We start from the raw sequence: 25,145 nt of genomic DNA, 5'->3' as shown, positions 1-25,145 counted from the left end.
CGGGATTTCTCCCAAATAAGTTAACAAACAGCATTGTGCGGCTTCAAGTCTAGCTAAGCCAACCACCAAGTTTATGTTTTGACTGATGTAAATAGATAGAATGAAATGAAAATAAATAAAACAAAATTATCATTTTTTTCAATTCCTTTCATATTGAAGGAAACAAAATATAAACATAAATAATATAATAAGATTAAATAAGCAAATAGTTTTCATTACATTTCATCTTCATTTTACCAATTCAAACAATGGAATATAATATTATTAATTTTTTATATTCCATTCTTTTCTACCTATTCAAACATAGCCTAAAATAATTATAGAAGATATAAGATGAGTTAAATAATTAAGGGAGAAAAAAAAGATCACAAGATTCGATCTCGTTTGTTTACAAAATTCACATTCTAATGAATTAATATTTATCGATAAAAAAAACCTAAAAACCTAAAGTAACTATAATGATAGATAACTGATGATGAATGAAAAAAGCGGTAGAGATTCAAGGAAATCCAGTGACCATGATTACATGGCATCACCCTATTTCCTAATGCATGTATAAGACTTACATAGATTTCCATAATCCTCACAGAATATTATTTGTAACATTTGTAGCAGACCACAACATCAACATTTTCTTTACCCCTCCTCTTCCTTAAAGCTCTTGCTTTTGTCACCTCGATAGAGCGATGACTGTAATATTCCTCCCAAACATTTACCTCTTAGATTTCTTCGAACTTTCCTTTTTGTTACTGTAAAATTTGGCACCATTTTACAACACCATTTAGAAGCTACAGAGGTACGTGAATGATCAGAAAATCGTGACAAATTATAGAGCTCAGATTTTCAAACAGAATATCACCCACCTCAGCTTACTCTATAAGATCAATACATACGTTTGAACAATAATTTAGGTTATAACTAATTCAGATACTCTAAGTTTTCCCCTGGAATACTAATTTTCCTAGGAGCACAGAAAGGAAACAAGGCAAGACACTTGCGTGACAAATAGTTGTTCCCAACCTTTTCAATTATCTGTATAAACTTCAAAGCATGTACAATAATCCAGAAATAAAGTGGAAAACAGATGCATAATCAGATTATGTGTGTTTTAGTGAAATCAAAGTATCATGCAGGTCTAATACATTCACAATATCACAAAGAACTTCTGCCCAACTAACACCTGTTCCCAACCAGACATGCCAAATCAATACTTGAGGCGTTCGATAATCAAACACCTACATCAGAACTTCCTTGTATTCCTTGAGAAGATACTGTTCACAAAAGGGTGAAACTCAACCTTGTTTTTTTTTACCTTGGTTTTGGACATTCTTATTCAACATACCTAGGAGCCACTAGTTAGTGCTTCAATGCATGTTTTTTGCAAATAGTACAGTTCTAGTAGGAAAGTCCGAAGAGGAAACAAAATGTAAACTGAAGTTATGGGAATAAAATGGTGTACAACAAGGAAGGAAAGTTTAGTAAGGTGCATTCTAGCACTGACATGAAGGTGAAAATTGGAAATTAAACCATACAGTTAGGTGGTGACTTGGAGCTATGATCTATCATAAATACAAAGTGATGTAAATCATAACCAACTAAAATCACACCTATGATGGTTTGGAGTTTGGACTTTGGATACATGAGAGAAAGTCCAATAGAAATCCCAGTTAGAAGAATTGATCAGGTCGATGATAACTGATCAGAGAATAGAGGTAGAGACCATGAGAGATTTAGAGTGAGACCATGAAAAAGGATTTACAATCAAATGGCCTCTCTGAAGAATTGGTTTCGGATAAAACATAGTAGTGTTTTTGAATTCACCTAATCAACCCCACCTAGTGGGAAAAGAATTTGATTGTAACTGTTGATACTCTTCTCAACAACAATAATATGTTATCCCATTAGGTTAGCAGAGGATGCCATTGGACTTGTTCAAAAACCAAATTTTCAAGGACAATGTTGACCATGAGATCCCTTATAATAATTCCTCTAATATCCTTGGTTTTCTTCTACCTTTTTTCATAATGCTAAAGACCATACAATCTAACACATGTCCGAACCACCTTGTCCTTAAATGATAGTCATCTTCTACTGAATATAAGTGTCATGCCTCTCTACGTTTATGTTAAAGAATGGAAAAAACGATAGCCATCAAAAAGTGAAAATTGAATCCCCAGGAATTGAAAATACAAGACAGTGAATAGTACTGTTGTTGCAGGTGTACCTTGTGTTGGAGTCAGTGGCAATGGGTGTTTTAGTTTTACCACTTCCGGAGACAACCTCGTCCATGCTTTGTCCTTGGCGCCTATACCTACCACCAGATGCCACAAATGCAGGGCATGGCCTGTAAGCCTTTATAGGCCACCACCCAAAGCCTGGTACTGTAGCAATCCCACCCTGAATCCTTCCTTCACCATTGCATCCTTGCTCCACTTCTTCTCTTCCACACGCCTTACAACCACTGAAAAAACACCTCTAATTAGTTGTTGCTGTTTTCCATGCAAGAGACAAGACAAAACATATACCTGGTCAATTCTGGTGAAGGAGAAGGACCCTCTTCGATAACAGATGTTGGAGGGGAAGGAGAGCACAGTGAAACAGTTAACTTAGAAGAAGAAAGAGAAGGGTAAGTGGGAATTGGCCATGAGATTCTGTAGTTACACAACTGAGCTCGCATAACCCACCAACTCGTGGTGAACCAGACCGAACTGATATTTTGTCAGTCCACACAAAAATAGGTCGAGCTGGACTAATTTTATTAACCTCTCCAAATCGAATATGAGGCTCGTAAGTGATAACGAGGTGGCCACTTCACACTTCACAAGGCTCTTCGAAGTATCATTCAAGTTTAGCGACAGATCTTCTATTTTATAAAGTCTTGCTAAACATATTCAAGATTTATTATAATTATAATTTAATTCAATTATTATTCGAATTATCCATTAACTATTCTTCTAGCAACTTACCAAAAAATTTATAACATAACAAATTAACTCTCTCCAATATTTTACTTGATTGTTTCAAAGAATAATGTCACACAATCTGATTTTGGAAATTAAATTTTTATTTTATTATTATTATTATTATTATTAATTAAGTAGGTATTATCTTCAAACGTATTCAAGCCTATTGAAAATTTCCATGATTTGCTTTTTATGTGTATAAATTAAAAAGAAAATAGTAAATATAAATTTATAATTATTTAAATTTAAATTCATTAAACTTTCATTATAAAATATTTATAAAATAATTTTTTTATTATTTTATAATTTATTATAAATAATTAATTATTAATGAAATTTGTAAGTATTATAAATATCTTTTAAAATTAAACATATTGATGATCAATCTTTTTATGGGGTTATCATCATAAAATAGAATATATCAAATATTATGATTTATTAAAGTAACTTATCATAATATATTTCATATTTATTAATATTTAAATAAGTAAAAAGAGTAAAATATAAAATAATTAACTTAACTTTGAAATCATCAAAGATATGAGTATAGTTTTATAGCATATAATCGTAATAATAGTTCCATAACAATAACGTGAGTAAATTTCACATTTATATAATTTCTCACTCACATAATCAATATGAAGTAATGAGTAAAAACATAACAATAATTATTCTTAAAATAATCATAATAATGTGTGTTGTTTTATTTATTTGACTTATTAATAATATTGTTAATTTTTTTTTGTCTTTGTAGATAAAATTAATGGTGATGTTGAGAAAAAAGAGGAAGTTGTTCCTGGATTTCACAGTTTATTTTTTATGACATTTAAATTTCAATTATCTTAATGTTGCAAAAGAAGGGCTTCCAAAATGAATTGAAAAGTCAAATCAATGAAAGGCCCAGATGTAGCCTTTGTGTGCGGAGCAAGCCTACACTGGCTGAGATGAAGAAAATGTCGACACCGATGAAATGTTTGAAAACATAGACAACGGAAGAAGTCACTCTCAATCCGATCTAACAAGAAATGCTATATCGATAAAGTAAAGCGAGAGAGCTCATTAAGAAGGCCATCTTCCATCCGCCTTTTAGTTTTGAATGTTTATTTTGAAGACTTCAATCACTTTAACATTGAATGTTTGTATTTGATTTAGTTTGATTTTTATATTGGATTTTATTTTAAGTTGTTTGAAATAATTTTTTTTTTACAAAAAAAAAAAGACAGAAAAGTAGATCAGCTCGCATAACCCACCAACTCGTGGTGAACCAGGCCGAACTGATATTTTGTCAGTCCACACAAAAATAGGTCGAGCTGGACTAGCCCACTTTTAACTCAACCCACTGCGGAGCAGCCCGCATAAGCTGGGCTGGCCCATTTTGACAACTCTACTTCACAAGGCTCTTCGAAGTATCATTCAAGTTTAGCGACAGATCTTCTATTTTATAAAGTCTTGCTAAACATATTCAAGATTTATTATAATTATAATTTAATTCAATTATTATTCGAATTATCCATTAACTATTCTTCTAACAACTTACCAAAAAATTTATAACATAACAAATTAACTCTCTCCAATATTTTACTTGATTGTTTCAAAGAATAATGTCACACAATCTGATTTTGGAAATTTTCCGAAGATTCTCAAATTATAACTTTGAAACTTTGACCTTTTGACATCCAAGATATGCTGGAGCCTATTGAAAATTTCCATGATTTGCTTTTTATGTGTATAAATTAAAAAGAAAATAGTAAATATAAATTTATAATTATTTAAATATACGATTCAAAATTAAACTCACAGGAAAAAGATGCACACTACTACTAACAAGGATTGATGCACGACAAAAATGGAGAATACTTGTGCATTAGCTCCCTCCCGCCCCGGTCATTGCTCAGCCTTGCTGTTCTCTAAATATTGGAATGCCTGCGAAGTGCGAACGTCTTGTTCCAACGCATCATTCACAGGTAACCCCTTTCTGCCCATCTTTTTGTATTTACTTTAATCCAATTACTGTACTTATAACTCTTTTTTCTGGCACCATAGCGACTTCCTGTCTTATATACAGTATAAAAATGAAACTAAAATGGAAACTGTAAAAGGATCTTCCAAAGAAATCACGAAAATTTCAAGCATCTTGCTTCTGCAAATAAAACCACCTTTTGTAACCAGTTTCAGACATAAACAATGTATCATCATCTCTCACTATTATCCATGCACAATCTGATGGTCCACATCCCCATCCACAGAACTGTGATGATGAACCATATACCACCGTCCATTATGGAACTCATAAATATTGGTCACATTGAATGGCCCTGTATCCATGTCAACATATGTTTTCATGGTAACCCAAGCCATGTCTGTCAAGACGCGAGCACATACATCTCGAACCTGAAAGTTCAATCCTTGCTCCCAGTTGAATACAAGTTGCCAACCCTGCATAACTGCATTGTACCTGTAGCATGGATCATTGTGTTACTGAATGTATAATTGCTCACTAGTACGGCAGAAATTGGATTAAGGTAAAAAAAAAGGATAAATAATTTCACAAGCTTGCAAGAATTTTGAAAAGAAATATATATATGGAATAAACAGGACTTTTTTTCCAAGAACAAAAATATTCTATTATATGTTCAAAGTGCTTGTATCTCTGGAGTATCAAGCTCCACACCTCAGTAATGCAAAAACCAGTATTATGGGCCTGAAACTAGTAGTATACTAGAGGATTCAGTCAAAATATCCATGCTAAAAGAACATTAATAGGAATTTGCACTACCATATTGCTCACAAGCTAGATGAGATCTCTCCAGCACAAGGAACACGCCCCACCTTAACAGAACAGAAAAGTAGGAAACGAGAACGGGAAGGGAGGTGGTTCCTACAGGGAACCAAATGAAAAGACCTTTCTTATCCCCAGAAATATCAGTGCTAAGGAGTAAGACTTTGCATAGGTATAACAACATAATAAATCCTCTCATTTCTGTTCTAAATATGAGACCACTGGCCCAGATTTAAATTATCAACAAAAATGAAATTCAATGACCCAAGTCAAATAAAATGCATCCAAGAACTTTTGTAAATTTGATATATGTCAGACCTGATAAACAATCTCTTCAAGTATCACACAGCATATATCATACATGTCACGGCAAAAAATCAACATGAACAGCAAGTCCAAAAATACAAAGATATTCTTGTAAAATAGACAAGTTTATAACAAAAAAGCAGACCAACTTACTCAAGTAACAAAAAATCATACCCGGAAAAGAAACCTGAGGCATGAATGCACTTGACATAATCTGCATTCAGCCAAAAATGACTCATTGCTTGAAGAGACTTATCTCTAACAATGTTGAAGAATTCTGTATTAATATTCACAATTGCTCTTGTTGCAGCATAGTAAGCCTTCCACCCATTAGTGGGTGTGATACTATCTTGCTCCAATGTGAAGTCCTAAAAATGGAAATTCAAAAAGGTTAAAACTGAAGAAACATAGGACAAAATGAGAATGATGGAATTCATCTAAAGAATTCAATGAAAGTAATCATGCATATTCTCAGTTTTAATAGGACAAATTAGAACATATTTATGTCAATTTGCTTTATGCCTTTATTCCACTCCTCCTACACTTCAATATTGGACAAAGGAAGAGAAGAAACAGCATTTCTTTTTCCAGATTAAATGGAGGGCAAGTTGAAGTCCCAACGGACCAGCATTATCAATTGTCTATTGCGGAAAATGGGGGAAGTCCATAATCCACTATATCATTATCATATAGTGGTTAGCGTCACAGGAAAATAGTGAAAGTTGCATAACGGTTTCAAATTATGACATATATCAATTATTCAAAATTAAATTGTATGGAAAATGCATAAAAATTGGAAAATATTAAGTCAAAGGGTTCAATTGACTGGAGACTCGCCAAAGATGATAAGAGGATACAGGATCCGTGCCATGACCACAACACCAACCCATAGTAAACAACACTTTTGCCAACATAAAATGTTGATTCAAGGAATTCCACAACACAAATAGTGCTATAGCACCATTATAGCCGATATTTAACAACATTGCAACAGACCAATCCACTTTGCAATGTCATCAAAGGTTTTGTCAAGACAGGTAACGCCTTCATACTTCCAAACAGGCATTAATGGCATTTTCTATTACATAACAATGATGGAAAAGCACTTAAATGAAACTTCAAGAATTTTTCCATCAGCAATTATCCAAACAGATGTGACTACACAAACCCTAATGCCGCTTCTAGCTTTATCTTAAAGCTTTGCATACAAACCTAAGAAACAAATGTCACTGAGATTTTACAACATTAAAAGAAAACTCCTAACATGATTCAATTCACACATTTTCTCGAATAGCAAATTCAAAACATGCAATCAGGGCAAAAAAGGAAATCAACACCAACAAAAAACAAATCAGTGGAAACTCTGCAGCCTTCTTCATGCCTACACTACAAAAACCGCACAAAAGAAAAACCTAAAAAAAAAATTAGAAAATCCTAACAGTCACTCATTCACGATTTTGGGGGTCTATTTAGCATAAGGTAACAAACAACTGAACAATAAAAAGAAGCACGAGAATTAGAATTGAGTAATAGTAATATTGTATACCTTGTGATAAAGGGCCTTCCAAGCATTATCATCATTCGCAGCCTTTCGCATCAACGAATTTGTCATGGAGAGGCGACAGAGACTCGGATAATCCAAGTAACTGAGCGCGTGCGTCGTAATCTCCGGAACCAGTTCCTCCATCATGGACGACCCCATTCGCCGCTCCGTCAAAACCGCCGGCGCCGGAACAGGACTGGGCTCGAGCATTTCAGTGCGGCCGCCGTTGAGGTAGGGAACGGCGGCGGCGTCGGAATTGGAGGTGCAATCGCAGTGATGCTTCCTCGGCGGCGTGAATCTCCGGGGAAGGGAGAAGGAGGATCGGAGGAGAGAGAATAGCGCGAAAAGGAAACAGAGCGCGGTCACGGCGAGGGCAACGAGAAACGGTTCCGACAAGACAGAGAAAATCTCCATTCATAAGTCATCAAAACTCGGCACTCGAAGAACATCAAAACCCTAATTCAATCTCAATGTCTAATATTACTTGTCATATATTCCTTCCAGTGGAGTGAGTTGTAACGTTGAGTTTTGTTCCCAATTCCCAAACCCTAGTAAAATTTTGAGGATTTGAAGAGAAAAAGGGTTTGGTTTGGAAGAGAGAGCCAAACCCGTGAGGTGAGGATAGTGGCGTTTTTGCTGCGCTGCTAATCGGACTCTGACTCTGACCCACTCATTCGAAATAACAACGAAAACCCAACCTCTGCTCTCTCTCTCTCTCTCGTTAATGTTATTGCTCCGTTGGTCAAATATTCAATTTCAAAGGAGCAACGTCATCGTGTAATAAAAATAATTACTCTCAAAACAATTATTCCTATGTATATATTTCTTATTCTTATATTATCCTTCAATATATTTATAACAATAAATAAAATGGATACGGCTTGTGATAACTTTTTTTTCTCTTGTTTAAAAGATACTTACATCCATATATAATTATCTTCGTAAATAAATTCATATTATTACTTAAGGATAAAAAGAAAAAAATGTAAAATAAAAATAAATTTGATGTAATAAACAACTTATCCAAATCATACTTTAGGAATAATCGACTTATTTTAATTTATTCGCGTAACTTCTCACACTACTTTATTTAATGAACCCCTGAATAATATATCACGAAATAATGATTATAGATAATTAGTGTATTTCAAATTCTAATTTTTGTTACTTAATTATGAATTTTATCTTTTAAAATAATTAATTCTAACTCTAATATTGTTATACTTATTTTCAATTTAAATATTTTAATTTTTTTGATTAAAACAGTAATTACAATTATTTTAGAATTTTAAAATCAAATATGTTCTGAAATTCGAATTAATTATAAAAATTTATGACATGAAATATTTTTAATAAATAATTATCAAAAAAAAGGAAAAAAAAAACTCAATTCCCCTTTGATCAGTTTGTAGATCTGTCTGCTAATGAGCATTTTTTTTTTTTTTACAAAATACACTACTGAATATTCTCTCTTCTTGTTACTACTATTCATTTGTATATTATTTTTGTTTCTTTTTCTCATCTATGTTGTTTTTATCTCTTTTTTTTAGGTTCTAACACGCCTCACACGTATTGAGTGCAAGAGTTTAAATATTCCCTCTTCCTATTACTATTATTAATTTGTATATTATTTTTTAATATTTATTAATCTTCTCCAAAATTTAGTCCAACCACTTCGCCAGCAAAACTAATTACTCATTATCCCAACAATAGATAAATAATCGCACTCTATTTTTCCTCCATCGTAAGTGCATATTACCTCCCACATAACCACATATCACCTCCCGTTAAACATGACAGTTTCTTTTTAATTTTCTCTCCCTTTTAATTTAATTATTTTCTCTTTCTTTCATAAAAAAAATTATTATATAACTTTTTTCTCAATAACAACTCCCACATTTCATCACGCAGAACTCTCATTTTTTATTCATCTTTCATCTCATAAAATTGGAATTGAATAACAGTATTATTATATTTGTTATTTTTTTTTTCATTCATTTCTATTTTTATCTAATGAATTTTATTGTTTCTAACATTACTTTATTGTATTGATATAGGTGTAATCATGCACATTTAACTTAAGGGATTAATTTTTTAATATAGATATGTTTTTAGGAGCCTTTTGTTTTTATTTTTTTGTTATTTATTTTTAAAGCATTTTGTCCGATGTGAGTACACCATCTTTTGAGAACATTTTTATTTGGTTTTATTGTGGTTGGGTTAAGCATGGCAGCTACTTCAACTTTAATCTCTTTCTTCAACTTTTTTTTTTGTTTTCATAGTTTCATTGATCTTTTACCTTAGTTCTAATTGAAGGTTAGTTTTTGTGTTTATATGTACAAGTGTACAACTAAAATAATATAGAGAGGTTGGATTAAAATGATAAGCATCCTAAACAATGAAAGAAGTCACATTGAAAAAAATGAGAAATATGTGTAACTCTCTTCTATATTTAAAAAATAAAATAATTTTTTGTGTATTTTGAATTAAACTGAAAGAAAAAAATGTATTTTGATCTGTCAAAGAAGACAAATTTCCTAAAGAATCTTTCAATGAAGACAAAACAACATGAATCTTGATGGACTATAGAAGAAGAAAATTAAAATTAAAATGATTCATAAAAAGACAAAGGTTTATCATTTTACTCTTTTATTATTAGTTTAATTAATTTTTCTTTTTTACATTCTATTTTTGTTTCAAACACCTATATTTAATATCAAATAGCATCAAAACTAGTATCTCATTACTTGCTTTGACTTATTGGGTTTTTGCTAAGCTAAGGTTAGAATTGCACCATTTTCTTACTGGGGGCACTTGCATTTACTCTTCTAATCTCATTGTTACTTTTGGTGACCAAGTTTAGGCGTGCACCACTGTCTATGTTACTCACTACTGAGATCTTTTTCCCTTAAGAACAAATATAAGGTTGTTTCTCATACACCAGAGGTGAAGCTTTTGCTCAAATGATGGATTTAGTATGGATTGATCGATTGTCGAATGCACATAACTTGTAAAGGTAAGATGATTGATTGAGAAGCCTTTTGTTACTTTTAGAGAATGAACTTCCTAGATGTTTTTGTTAAATTCTTGCAATTTTCACACAAATCACAACCCCATTTTAATTAGGATGGGAGGAATCCCCCAAGAGAAAAGGCCTAGGCCGTTTCGCGTTCCGGCAACTTCAACTGTACATAAGGATTGCATAGGTGTTGTGTAAGTTTGAAGTTTTTATATTACTATTAATAGTGTTGTTTCTTGTCTCAATCGTTTAAATTCATGATTGTACTTTCATAGATATAGTTTCCTCTTATGACAAAGTTTCGGTTCTTTAGAGACTAACCGCGTGATAAGGATATTTATACGACTTAGTTGTATGTAGTTTCGTGATTTTGTTTGATTTGTGCATCTAACATGTCTTTGATAGTTTTTTTTTTTTTTTGGGGGGGGGGGGGGGGGGTGGGTGCTTGAGAGCTTATTGGTATATAATTGTCTAAGATTGCATTTGTAAAAATCATTATGTTAGTATTTTTTTTATTTTTTATCTATTCACTAGTAATGATTGATGTATTCTGTAACTAGGTTTTGCATGGGGTATAAGGGATTGCAGATAAACGTTATGTGTTTGGCTATATGTTGGCATAACTCCAATCCATGTTTGCAACATTGAATGTTCCATATTTCAACATATTTGGTTTTTATCATTGCACCTTATGTCAAATCTATTCTAAAATTATTTATGCTCAAACAAGGCTTTGGTCCAGGTCAATTGCATATGCTAACGAGACTGGTGTCAATTTAGTGTCTTTCTCTGTTATGATAAAATAATGAGAGCATAGTCTAAGGTGGTACTGGTAGCATTTTGAATCAAAGGTTGAACATAACTTTGTTGCACTTTTATGGATGTACTTTGTAGTTGTTATATTGGTCCAGGTCCGGAATTCCTTTGATTTTAACTTTATATTAATATTATTTTTATAAAATTTTAAGACATGGGAAAGTGTTCCCATTTTAAGATAAGGAAATGCTTGAAGCTCAAAATATATATATAAGGCTTATACTTATTTCACTTTAAGACAAGTAGAGGTTACTAAAAATATATATTATATATTTTTTGAAGCGGTTATCTGAAAATATATTACTTGAATTTTAATTTATTTGAACTACTATTATTTACTATGTTTGAACTTGAAAATAGTGATGATAACATTAAATTCTTTGTTTGACTTCGAAATTTAAATTGATATTACTTAACTATTTGTTAACTAGTTAATTGATTAGTTTTTCACTTTTCTTCATTTTTTAACGGGAATTTTTTTTATTTACCAAAATATTCATTTTTTAGTAATGTTATATATTTCTAAATATTTTTAATGTTTTATAATAAATTAATAAATAAAAAGGTAAATATATTTAATGTCTTAAAAACAAAAGGCATTCAATAATATAGAACAAGCAGAATGGGTAGTAGTAAGATATTAGAGGAAGAATTAAAACATTTTCACAATCCACAATGAACTTTACGAAGTGTTGAAACATTAGTTAATTAATCCTTTTGGTGTGATATATGATTGCTTCCATAACCCCTATCTAAGTTAATTTTCTTACGATTGATTGCTTTGTGATATATGAATCCTTGTTTGATAAAGAAAAAGAGTACATTGTAATTTTCAGTTTGAAATTTGCTATCATTTAGACAATGAAATGTAATTTCCTCTTGATTTTAATTTTTTAAAAAAAACCGAAACATTGATCTTTCTATAACACCTCCCCTCATATTCTTCCGCGCAAACATACCACGAGCACGAAGCATGAACAGCACAAAGTAAATTATGTCAATTTTCAAGACAAAGTATCTCGTTTTCGTTGAGAAAATGGAAAAGAAATAGGTCTCTAGAACATGTTATAATTCATACAAATTGCATGATCAAAATTTATGGCTCAACAAAATGAAGCTTCGAAGTAGCCCTTCATGCATATATATCCTTGGAATTTGGAGGGGACCTTGCCGAAGTGCAGCTCCCAAAACTGAAACACTGATTTAGATGAGGATAGAGAAATAACTCACATGGTTTCTTCGTTTGATTGAATTTTTAAGGCATACTCCAAATCATGCACTTGTTCTCTGGTGAATGGAAGGTTACCAGCATATTCCTCTTCCAAAAGATATATAGGTGTTTGTGGAGGGTATTTGTTCAGAATGAACTCTATTTCCTCACCACTGATCTCCTTCTGATCGAGAAGAACCTGCAATGCCCAATTCATAAGGGGTCAAAGTGATCAATCGCCACAGAATGCTAAATGGATCAGTTTGACTGCAATGGTGTTAAGTTGGTATATCTGCCATTTTGAGATGTTTGCAGATGTTGTATCCCAGTTACAGAAATAAGCTTGACCCCACTCATAAAGTTCTTTTTTTAAACTTTTGGTTATAGAGCTCATTCATAACAATTCACAAAGTAATATAACTCATTTTAAAATCTCACTCCAAGTTACCTTAATAGTTTTGAGCAAAGCAGCATGGTGCCTCCTAAGGAGAGACACCGTCTTTCTGTACATGTCCCGTATCAACTCTTCAGTCCTTTGTGCAACTTGATCATCCATCTTAAAATTTAGTGGGGGTTCGATCAAGTTGTAGTCATCATAAAGAGACCCTTCAAAATCCAGCCTTGGACCAACAAATTTAACTGACTTCCTCCAAGGTGGTGGTTCACCATGTATGACCATTGGATTCTCCAAATTCCATCTGCAAGTAGAGAAGGGAAAAAGGAGCTAATGTAGCACGAGAAAATAAGCAGAAACTTAAATGTATAAAAATACAAATAATCATGCTAACATGGTTAATATTTTGCGTGCAAGCCAGGATGCATCTGCAAGGTAATCAACTGAGGCTTTTGATGTGTCACGTCCATAGATGACCTCCTCAGCAGCTCTACCTCCAAGCAGAACCTGTTTAGGCGACAAAGGCTCAAACTGAAAGAAAATAATTTGAACAACAAAAAGGAAACTAATATACTCGAGTACATTTACATACCTGAAGCCGATGAAGCAATTGAGGTCGACGTTCAAACATATATGATTCATCATCAAGTCGATGAAATACTAATTGAGACAATGTCTGCCAGATGTCAGCAATCTTTGTGAGTAAAAATTATAGAAACAAACAGCCTTAAATAGCATATTTTTAAGTAAAAACCAACAAACTGGGAATTGTATCATGGATAGAATACGGTAGCCTTATACATATGGAAATAAAGTAGCATATATTTCAGATATCTCCATACAGATATTTCTTCCACTTCATTTCTATCTAGAGCTACATTTTCTACCAACACCTTGATTGTGACATCTTTTAAGTGTGTGTTTGGTAATGAAGAAATAAGAGAGAAAGGGAGAGAAAATTCTAAAATTTTGTGTGGGTCCCACTTCTCTTTCTCTCTACTTTAATTTGAATATTTCTCCACACTTCTCTTCTATTCTTTTCTCTTATAGACAACCAAAATCGCCCTAAACAAATTCTAGCTCTATACACAGTTATTTGTTCTCCTTTCTAATTCACATTCTTGAATTTTAATACTTTTCTGTACCAGATTCTCCCATGTTACCATAGTGAACCTGTGTCGCAGATGTATCAGATATATTTTATAAATTTTCCAACTTGTACTGCCAATACCTCAAATGTGAGAATAGGAAAAGATTGACAGAATACTTCTAGAAGATAGTAGAGGATAATATAGTGAAGGAAGCTGAACAAGGACCTGACCACGAGGTACTATTGAGATGCGATCACAGCATTCAACTTTTGCATGCTCATATCGCCGAAGCAGATGAGAAGTTAATGCAAGTCCCAATTCAGTAGTAGCTCTACGACATTGCCCTTGGTAACCTAATTCTATTCCAACACGTTTAGGTCCAACTGTAAGTCTGTCAACTGCATCATCCATATCTGACTGAAGAATTGAGTTGTGCTGTTTCCTAACAGCCACAAGAGCTGCCTCTTGGACCAATTGAGCCAATCTCGCTCCAGACCATCCTGAAATTAAGATGTTTTCAGATATCAGAATGAAAAATTCAATAAGCAAAACATGAGGTCATACCAGGTAGGTTCTGTGCATAGCTGGATAAATCGACAGACTCTGACATTTTTACTTTACTAGAATGGATTTTCAAAATATCATGTCTTCCTTTGGCACTAGGTGGGCGAATCCTGATCTACAGAAGAAAAATTCAACAAACATTAACAGTATATTACCGTGAAACTTGAAAGATCTACATAAACCATCAAATATAATAAAGAAAACTTATGAAAGTGGTGGACAGGTATGCCACTGTTTGCACCAGAAGATTGTGTTTTAAACAAAGCATTTAATAGCAAAACCAAAAGTGTTTAGTGTGTGTTTGATTGTGTTTTTTATTTTTATTTTATAAAACAATTTTCAAAACTAGCTTTTAGATAGTAGAAGTGGGGAAAGAAGATAAGAGTGCAAGGAAGAATAGGAGTAATAGAAAACTGAGTAAAAAATCAAAAATAACTCAGATGTTCTTTTTATTTATTTATTTAAAATTAAAAAAGAGATATTGTTTTTAAAAACTACACTCATTAAACAAGTTTTTTTGTTCTTTTGTTTTTAAAAACAGAGAACAGTTTCAAAACAGGAAATAAACAAACCCTTATACTCATTCTCTCTCAATTTGCTCCTATCCTATATAAACAAAATACTTTACCCTGAACCAAAAGTGAGAAAAAATTAACTAACTTAGAGGTCTGAAAGCAACCTTTCGATCGAAGCGACCTGGACGAAGAAGTGCTGGATCTAACAAATCCTTACGATTTGTGGCGGCTAGAAATATGACACCCTTTCCAGTATCAAAACCATCAAGCTCTATCAACAATTGGTTCAATGTAGTTTCCCTTTCCTGGGTGGCTGCATTATACAGGTGATCTGTGTTCTCCTTGAAAATACCTTGGCGCCTAATCAGGCATATAGATTTTACAATCAGGTAGGGTGAATGCTTAGAGGTCTTGGCAAGTCAACTGACAGATGTAGCCAAGCAACATAACCAGCTTGGTAATTATTTTGATAGTAAGATCCATTTGTGTAAGAAAGCATTAAAAAAAGAAAAAGATTTTATGATATAACTTTTTCAGAAGCACTGAAATATCTTCTTTTAAGTTTTTGCTCTCTTTTTTTTTTCAAAAAAAAAAAAAAAATTAATAATTATAAATTTTTAAAAGTCTTTTTCAATTAGATAGTGCTTTTCTTTAAAATAAAAAAACCCCAAACAAACATGCCCTTAGTTCCACATAATGAAATTCCATTATTCAAGAACCAAATAGAAACAATCACTAATAATGAACTAAAGTGAACTTCCCAGAAGCATCCCATGCCCATCAATAATTACGGTAATGCATGATAAAAAAAATATGGTAATGCCTGTAAGCATGGACTTAAAAATATTACAACAAAACAAACCTAATGTCACATCCCCTTATGCATTCTCATTTGTAAGAACATCTTATGTGAGAATCAATACCTAGATTAAACCAACCAATTGATCAACAATGCATGCAATAATAGTGGCACTAACAATTACTTAATATACAGACTTATCAGGAAGCTCACAAGTCATAATGGACCAATGGGTTCAATATATAGTTAGATGTTCCATTATGATTCTAGTCCTGCTAAATTACTTACTGACATTTCATTTGGTTCAAGGTTGTAAAATATGGACATTATAAATTCATTCTCTCTATCAAAAAAGTGAACACACCATGGACACAAACAATCCACAACTTTATACAATCTGTCAAGTTACAAACTCATAACATCAATCCATATAGCCTTACCTAGTAGCCAACGCATCAATTTCATCTATGAATACAACTGATGGTTTGTTTACCTGCAAAGAGAAACAAACATTTGAGACCCACCAATCACTAGCTCTCAAAAGCAAAGAAACATGAAATTCTACAACCAATATTTAAAAAATTTAATGTAGAAAAAGAAGCTTTATACTCAGTCATATCTTATGTTGAACAGTATCTTGGTTCCTCATGACACAGCATCTACCCACTTTTTGCAACAAGCAAAGCAGAGGTAATGAATTTACCATACAAAACACAAGAAGTAAACTTAATGAATATTCTTAACATAAAAGTTGACTAACTTTCATTAAGCTATTGCTGTCCTGATCAAACAAATGAACAATATATAAAAGACAAAACAGTTGAAAATTTTCATATCAATCCAAGGTCCTTGAAATGTTGAACAGATTTGATTGAACAAAGCTAAAAGCATGAATATGAACTGTTTCATCAAGTGATCAATACCCTTAACTGGTCACCTTGGGATTCACATAAACAGAAGGACCGTGTGACCAAAAACATGCAATGCTTTTTAATATTTAAGTTCACCTTACATCATGTGGAGGAACATGAAAGCGGGAATCAAGAAACCGAAAAAATCAGCATCAATACATTATTTTAAAATGAAATATCAGAAAAAAAATATAAGTAGAATCACCTTGGCTCTCTTAAATAAATCCCTAATACGTGCAGAACCAACACCAACTAAAACTTCCACAAATTCTGATCCGGCCATTTGGTAAAATGGAACGCCAGCTTCACCAGCAATAGCCTTGGCTACCAAGGTCTGCAAAAGCATGATAGAACTTAAACATACGCCAAACAACACAGACTCTTAGGGAGCATTTGGTATGCAAAATCTTTTTTCATCCCCGGGAATCATGTTTTTTGGAAATGTTATAAATATGTCTGGTATGTCTAAGATATTTTCGAGAATGAGAAACATAATTATAACGAAACTTCCCCCTTTCACGGGAATCTTGGATTCCCACTCGTTCCCATGGAAATGTTTTAATGGGAAATTAATTAATAAAACAATTCTTGGGAATCTTAGATTCCTAGGAATGATTTTTAAAATATTTATACCAAACATAGGAATTTAACATTCTGAATCTAAGATTCCTGAGAAACTTAAAAGAATCCCCCTACCAACAGCCCCTTACATGAGATATTACAGGAGAACAAGTATCTGACCTTGCCACATCCAGGAGGGCCCTCAAGAAGAACACCATGTGGAGGTTTGATCCCCATTTTATCAAACAACTCGGGATTTTTTAGGTATCTCACCAACTAAACAAGATCATAAATAACTTTCATAAGTTTTCATCCAATACAGTAAACTAAGCAGAGACAATTAAAATAAGGCATAAGAATAGAATGCATAAAATAAAAATAAATAGAAATTAGAAGAGAGATGCACATTAATGGTGAGGGAAAATTAAGGAACTAACTGCTAAGAAGGATTAAGTTATATTATTCAAAATAATTGAAGGAAAAATTGGTTAATAGTTCATGTAAATTACAGGCCTAATTTCTCCATTGTATTCTTTATGCAGTTGCTTGTGCATTAATGCGTTATGGCCTTATGGGCTGATTGTAGTTGTGCACAGCTGCATATCAAGTTGAAAGTATTTGTGGGCTGCTGTGTCAGCCAGAAAGGTAAAATGAGATGTTTTCTTGCTCTAGAAGAATCAAATGAGCTAACGGGCTGATAGTAAATGGCCAATGGCCTGCTGTGAAGGTCTCTAACATGAAACAAAATAATGGCCTATTAGGAGATCATTCTGCAAACAAAAATTGGAGGTTCAAATAAAATAGTGGAGACCAAGTTGAAACTAGAAATGTTCTTATACATAAAATCATTAAAATAGCCCTCAAACAAGGAGTAAAGTATTTGTGGGCTGCTGTTTCAGCCAGAAAGGTAAAATGAGATGTTTTATTGTTGTCTTACAGCTAATGGCCTCAGCTTCTGCCCTTTTTTCAAGGGTGACATGGCATCAGTAATGTATAAAAGAATTACCTCTTGAAGTTCCTCAACTGCCTCATCAATTCCAGCTACATCACAAAACTTGACTCCAGTTGAACCCTGAAATGATGTTATTCCAAAGCTCACAATAAGCATAAATGAATAAAATTAAAAGAATTTAAGACTAGAAAACTAGAAATAGCATTAAATTAAAAGATTTTAAGCATAGAGACTAAAATAAATGTAGGTTGTTAACACACATCAACACGAGCCTCAGCTTTAGATCGTGAGAAGTCTATTCCCTGCCAAAGATCCTGTATATCAAAGAAACATCCCTTAGAGAGTACTAATCAAGCAAATCCAAGGAACAAAACTGGCTCAATGATTCATGCATAATAAGTGGATCACTTAGTCACGTACCCACTTCCTAAAGTTTTTAGGTCTTCTTGAAAGGGTGAAGCGAACAAGAAGGACCATAGTCAAAACTACAATCATAATTGGTTTCAATGCCTCAAGGCTAGCAGAAAATCCACCAAAAGTGTAAATCTCAGATATCTTAGACAAAATGCCACCATCACTGAAAAAATCAACAATATTATCCCAAATCTTCTCCAAAATTGCTAGGGTGAGACCAAGAAAAAGCTTGAGGAACGGTTTGGCTATAGGCCACACAACATAGACAGCCATCACAGCTACAAGACTGGTTGCAGCAAAAAATGCTGATGCAAGGAAGCCACCAGCTATAACTGCTGCTACAGCCACGCAGCCTGTCACCACTGCAAGCTCAACCACTACTCTACTAGATATGGAAGTTGCAACTGGATGAGGGTACTCCGGTGTTTTCCCCACCCAAGACTGCAACAAAATAATTTCACAGTTAAAAGAACAATGATACTATGATCACCCACAAAAGTATCTATCTCATTCATGCATCTTGCCAAATGACTTAAACTCTGAATCCCTGACTACGAACTATGTATAAGAGCATACTTAGAAAAATGAAAACAAAACTTAAAACAAGCAACACTAATTGACTTTCCCCTCTTAGCACTAACACTACCTAATACAATCAAAAGGTTAAACTATTCATTTGCTCCCTATAGTTGTTCTTTTTAAAGTTTGTCTCTATATGAGAAAATTATAAGTTTTAGTCCCCACACAGTTTTTTTAGTAACGGTTTATCACTGCCAAAAAAATTTGGTAGCAGTTTATATCGCCAGAAACTCTTCTGTGACGTTAGCAACAAGGACCAAAACTTATGCATTATGTAGGAACTAAAACTTAAAATGGAGACAATTATAGAGACCAAATGAATAGTTTAACCTAATCAAAATTATTCACACGTGAACAAGATTAATAACCATAGTATGGCTCCTCTCGATCTCATATCGTGGTCCAGTGTAGTCAGCCATGATTGCTTGAGCTTCCCCATTACCCAGCCTGAGAACCCTGCTCAAAATCACACACACAACCACAATTTATCACAACACCACATTGCACAGCGCATAATAACTAACAAGAAAGTTACATTTTCTGTTACCATTTGGTTGTGTGCAAGCTTTTATCACCAGGAATTTTCTTCAACTCCACAACAAAATCCCTATAAAGACCTCCACCTCCCTTTGAAGTTATCAACTTGATTTTGTCTTTGCTCAAAGCCTTCCTGAACTCCCCAATGCTCATTTTGGGCAACTCGTTTACATTTCTGTTAAACTCTTCTTCCTCCGACAACTCTGTGCCAAAAAGTTGCTCAGGCACGTAAAGTTTCCCTCTATACTCCTTCAACAAGTCTTTCAAATACACAGAATCTCTCTCTCCCGAAGCCTCACTCACATTCTCACTCTTGCTCTGAGGCTTCGTTGATTTCAACCTCTTGAGCACATCTAAAATACCCGCATTGGATAATTTTCTCAAATTCTCCTTTTCTTTCAAAGTATATAACTTGTCGCCGATTAGATACTTGGGTTGCACTTGGCTCGGGTTTTCCTTCAGAACCCGGCTCACGAAATCGTCCGAACCGGGTTCGTTAGTCGCGGAAGAGGATTTGCAGAGCACTGTGGGTGACCTTCGTAGGAGAAGAAGTTGGGTCGGAACGTGCCTCGGAGTTCGCTTCGGAGTTCCATAGCGGTGGGGGGAGTGAGATTTGGTGATGCGAAAGTGGGGCGAGGAGAGAATATTCATCATTCCGGTGAATTCATAAATGGATGCACGGGAAGGGTTTATGAAATTAGGGTTTTGTGCAACATGAGAATGGTAATCTGCAACTGATACTGTTTTTCACCCAATCCGATAATGCTTCGTCTCTACTTGTCTTATTTCTACTTCTAGTTCAGATAAAAAGCGGAAGAGAAGCTCCGGTTGCTTTTATACTAGTACTATTTCTTATTTAATACAATAGTAATTTCATAATTTAGGGCCAGTTTGAATTTTTTTATTTTTAAATACCATTTTAAAAATAAAACTTTGACCAAATGGAGTTGAAACATTTTTATCTTTAGGTGTAATTAAATTATATTTTTAACAATTTTATTCAGCATTATCTAAAATAATGTAAATAAATAAATTTATCGTTTTCTAAATATCATATTAAATATAATTACATTAAATCCAGTAAAGAAAGTAGTTATATTCTTAATTCAACATATGCTATTTTAAGAAATATTAAATATATTTAAAATTTATCATGATTTATTTTTTCTCAAAGTAATACATTAATGAAATAATAAATTCAAAATAAAATTAATAAATATAAATTTATAATTATTTACATTAATATTTATTAAACATTTGCTTTGAAGAAGTTTATTTAGATATACGTAAATAATTTAAATGCATAAAATATTTAAAAATTCATTGTAAATTAAATTTTAAGTATGGAGTATTTCTTTAAAAAATTAAACATAATAATTGTCACTTTTATCGTGAGTTTATCATTTAAAAATAAAATATATTAAATATTATAATTTATTCAAATAATTTATCAAATATTTTCTTATAATCAATATATTTCATATTTATTAATATTTAGATAAGAGAAAAATATAAAATAAATAACCTAACTCTAAAATTATTAAAAATATGAGTATAGTTTTATAGCATAAAAATGATTCTTAAAAAAATATAATAATAGAATGAATAATTTCACACTTATATAAATTTTTACTCGTATAATTAATATGAAGTAAGGGAGATAAAAAGTATGATAAAAAAATTATTTTAAATATTTTAACATGTTATATTTATTAGTTGTATGAAAAAATAATATGCCAAATTGTATAAGAAAGATCATTAATGTAAGTTATTTAACCTTCCAACAATGTTATATCAAACTGATTCAAATCAATGATTATTATAAATTTTAGGTTTTGATGAACGGTTAAGTTTGAAATTTAAATTGTTTTGTCAAATTAAAGAAAATTATAAAGTGTAAGCTTTTATCCAAATGTTGTATAAGTTTCAAGGGAAGTTTACTTATACAATTAGACTTTCCACTTGTGTTGCACGGTTTATTTAAATTATATACTCATTTTTAATATTTTATTTAGTTTTTTTAAATATTTTTATAGATAAATTTAAAAATTGTTAAAATATTTAGTAATATATTAAATATAACTACATTACAATTTAAGGGATGATTAATTAAAATTTTAATTGAACCTATGTTATCTTTAAAAATATTTAGTCTATTGAAATCTACCATAATTTTTTTTAAGAAAAAATTTACTATGATTGATTTTTTCTCAAAGTAATAATAGTCATGCAATACTTATATAAAACATAGAAATTCAAAAATAATGTAAATATGATTGTATAATTATTTAAATTTGAGTGTTTCTTTTTTGTCTATTAATATTATGTTCACATGTGCTCATTTTTATTTTTTAATTAATTTTAAAATGTATTTATCATAAATATAAAAAAATTATATTAAATTTTTTGAAATAGTATATTTTTTATTATTAAAAAACTACGCCTGATAATTAGTTTAAAATTACATTTTTAATCCATATATTAATTTCAATTTTGTTGAAGTTAACCTATTATTATAACAAAATTTATTATAACTTCAGTTTTAGTGTAAGTAGGTTTTTCATTGTTTTTTTACACAAAGGCTTTTTTATTGTTAGAATATATTTATTATTATTATTATTTAAAAAATATCTATTAAATTTATAAAATAATCCATCTGTAATAAATATTAAACATAGTTTTGGCTGAAAACTAAGCACTGGTAAGAAAAAACTATACTAATAATATTTAAGAATTTTCTATCAATCTGTAAAAAAAGAATTTTTATCAACAAAAAATATATTAAGAATTATAAAAGTAAAAATAACCATTAGTAAAATATAAAATAAATCAATACTTCGTATATGAAAATTAAAATTAAATGTAGGTACAGTTTTTTTCGTTGAAAACCATTAAATAAAATAAAGCATTTCAGTGAACATGAAAGAATAACATAATCTAATGTTTGAGGTTTGCTCATAAATATATTTTCTATTCAGAAATAACGCATAAAAATAATTATTTACTGTGTTATTGAGTGCATTAGATTGTTATAAAAACAAAATAATTAATAATGATTAAGAATATTTAAATGATTATAAAAGTAAAATAGCCATTGGGTTAAAACTAAAATAATTAAGAAACATTTCATATATAAATTAAAATTAAATTAAAGTGCTTAATTTTTTGTTGAAAATTCAAATTCCTATTATAAGTGAGACCAACCAAATTGTTTAAACCTGAAAAAAAAAGTCTAAAAAAAAGGAAGAAATACATGTAAAAAGAATACACGATAAAAAATGCAAGATGTTTTTCTCTTCACCTACCTTGTTGTTTGTCTGTTCTCTCTCTTTGGATCAAAGTCAGCTTTTTTATCTTTGCTTTCTTTTTCTCTCTTACTGTTTAATATTTTGTTGTCTATGTTGAGATCAAACATTATGGTAGAATTTTAAAAAAGAAAATACATTTATTTAAGAAATTAGGGTTGTTGATCAATTTTAGATATAAAAGATGATTGTTGAATTTTAAAGATAAAGATGATTATTCAAATTTATTCACCAAGGAATTTTCTTTCCTAAATTCAAATATGTTTATGTACATACAAAGCAAAATTATGTCTCAAAAAATTTATTGAATGATGTGTTGTTGTAAAAAAATTCTTCTGTTACTTGCAGATAAAGTTTCACTGTTAGATTCCATTTTTCTCAAACTACAAGAGCAGAGAAGGAGAAAGAAAATGCTATACCAAGAAAATAAAATAGTTAAAAAATGAAAAAATCAGTGGAAAATATGTAAGAGGGAACAAAGACACAACGATGATTCAATTTGTAACAAAATAAGAGAATTGATTAGACCTAAAAATAATACAATCAGCTTTACAAAGACAATAAAAAATAATCATCTATCAAAGAGGGGAAATGTTAAAAAATTATGACTTCTTAATTACTTGTTAAGTGATGTCAAAGTAATATATTGTTCTTAGTATCTATCATCTCTTCCTAAATTCATTGGGTAATGCATTCATGTAAGATCTTTCTTATAACATATACAAAAAGTGTCACGGGCTAATTGTAAGTCAACGTATACTAAATTATAAGTTCAAAATGAGAAAGAGAAAGTATTAAATCAAGAAAAAAAATAATGAGCAAATAAAAAAGTTAGTCAAAAAATATATATAAGAAAAAAAAGTGCACTAAATGAATTGTTCTTTATGGAACAAATAGAAAAAATATATCTTTTACTATATATTTTAATATATCTATTTAAAAAATTGTGATATATCATTTGTTCATATAAAACATTAAATTGATATTTATAAACAAGGTAACTAAATCATATACCAATAATAAAAAAATCCTTGATAAGTTTTAAAAAAAGTAACTGAACAATGCAATAAATTTCTATAAACAACAAAAACCATTTAGTTAATTTCTAATAAATTGATTTTCTTAAACATGACTTCATCGGTTACAGATTGAATTTGGCAGTAAATATAATAAATTAAATTCAATACAATTTTTATTAGTTCATATTTATTTGCAATAATTAATAATTAATTATGAAGCAAAAAATAATAATTAACTGTGGTTTTTTTGTTCAATATGTGAATGAATCTGATTTAAAAAATATTTTAATATTTTTGCATAAACTATTAATAAATAGTATTAGATTATTGATAAATTTGACTCTACATTTTTTAAAATAATCGTTAAGTTAAATTTAATCGTAAGAAAATAAAAGCAATAAATTATTTTAAAATATAATTTTTAATTTAAAAATAATACTACATTATCTTTTATTTTTTTTAGTTTTTTCTAAATTATTTGATAAATATATAAAAGATAATAATTAGAACAATAATAAATCATTATTTAAAAAAAAAATTAATTTTCCATTAATATTACATGAATCAAATCAACGGCTATGGTATGCCATGATTGCTCCCACCCACGGAAAGATGTTCTTCATTGTCTTGATGGATTGGATCTTGCATTGCATGGAATTAATATATAGCTTCAACGTCTACAACTGGGTTGTATGAAGAAAAGCTCATCATCACTTATTTTATTAATTCTCTCTATTTCTGTTTAATAAATATATAAAGTAGTATAAGGTTATTTTAGCTATTTCTCTTTTTAATAAATTAATGCTACATTACTTTTCTTCTGTTTTTTTTAATGATTCAAGTTTTACGTTTGTTTAGGAGCTCCATT

At 31.1% G+C, this 25,145-nt stretch overlaps 3 protein-coding genes across 3 annotated transcripts; all 3 read right to left on the bottom strand.

Moving 5' to 3' along the window:
* Window positions 1–586: 586 nt before the first annotated feature.
* On the bottom strand, window positions 587–15,277 carry LOC100788535 (uncharacterized; the record flags this gene model as incomplete). The annotated part of the gene is given in 5 exon segments (NM_001253000.1): window positions 587–749; window positions 2,225–2,461; window positions 2,526–2,667; window position 2,670; window positions 15,243–15,277. Coding segments are annotated over 5 exon segments (444 nt in total). The 3' UTR covers window positions 587–712.
* LOC100786401 (F-box protein SKIP8) lies at window positions 5,120–8,349 on the bottom strand. Its single transcript, XM_003530376.4, has 3 exons — window positions 7,595–8,349; window positions 6,223–6,416; window positions 5,120–5,418 (listed from the first exon to the last, which is right to left on the bottom strand). The coding sequence occupies exons 1-3, from the start codon at window positions 8,003–8,005 to the stop codon at window positions 5,169–5,171; spliced, it is 855 nt and encodes a 284-aa protein (XP_003530424.1). The 5' UTR covers window positions 8,006–8,349; the 3' UTR covers window positions 5,120–5,168.
* LOC100784483 (probable inactive ATP-dependent zinc metalloprotease FTSHI 1, chloroplastic) lies at window positions 12,419–20,752 on the bottom strand. The gene is made up of 15 exons (XM_003532392.5): window positions 19,964–20,752; window positions 19,785–19,872; window positions 18,844–19,278; window positions 18,684–18,737; window positions 18,478–18,543; window positions 17,652–17,747; window positions 17,116–17,244; window positions 16,440–16,492; window positions 15,365–15,560; window positions 14,686–14,800; window positions 14,347–14,621; window positions 13,623–13,706; window positions 13,425–13,537; window positions 13,085–13,334; window positions 12,419–12,835 (listed from the first exon to the last, which is right to left on the bottom strand). The coding sequence occupies exons 1-15, from the start codon at window positions 20,605–20,607 to the stop codon at window positions 12,653–12,655; spliced, it is 2,781 nt and encodes a 926-aa protein (XP_003532440.2). The 5' UTR covers window positions 20,608–20,752; the 3' UTR covers window positions 12,419–12,652.
* Between the last annotated feature and the right edge of the window lie 4,393 nt (window positions 20,753–25,145).

The sequence above is a fragment of the Glycine max genome, chromosome 8 (genome assembly GCF_000004515.6).
Source record: "Glycine max cultivar Williams 82 chromosome 8, Glycine_max_v4.0, whole genome shotgun sequence".
Lineage (NCBI taxonomy): Eukaryota > Viridiplantae > Streptophyta > Magnoliopsida > Fabales > Fabaceae > Glycine > Glycine max.
This window is presented reverse-complemented; position numbering and strand designations above follow the sequence as displayed.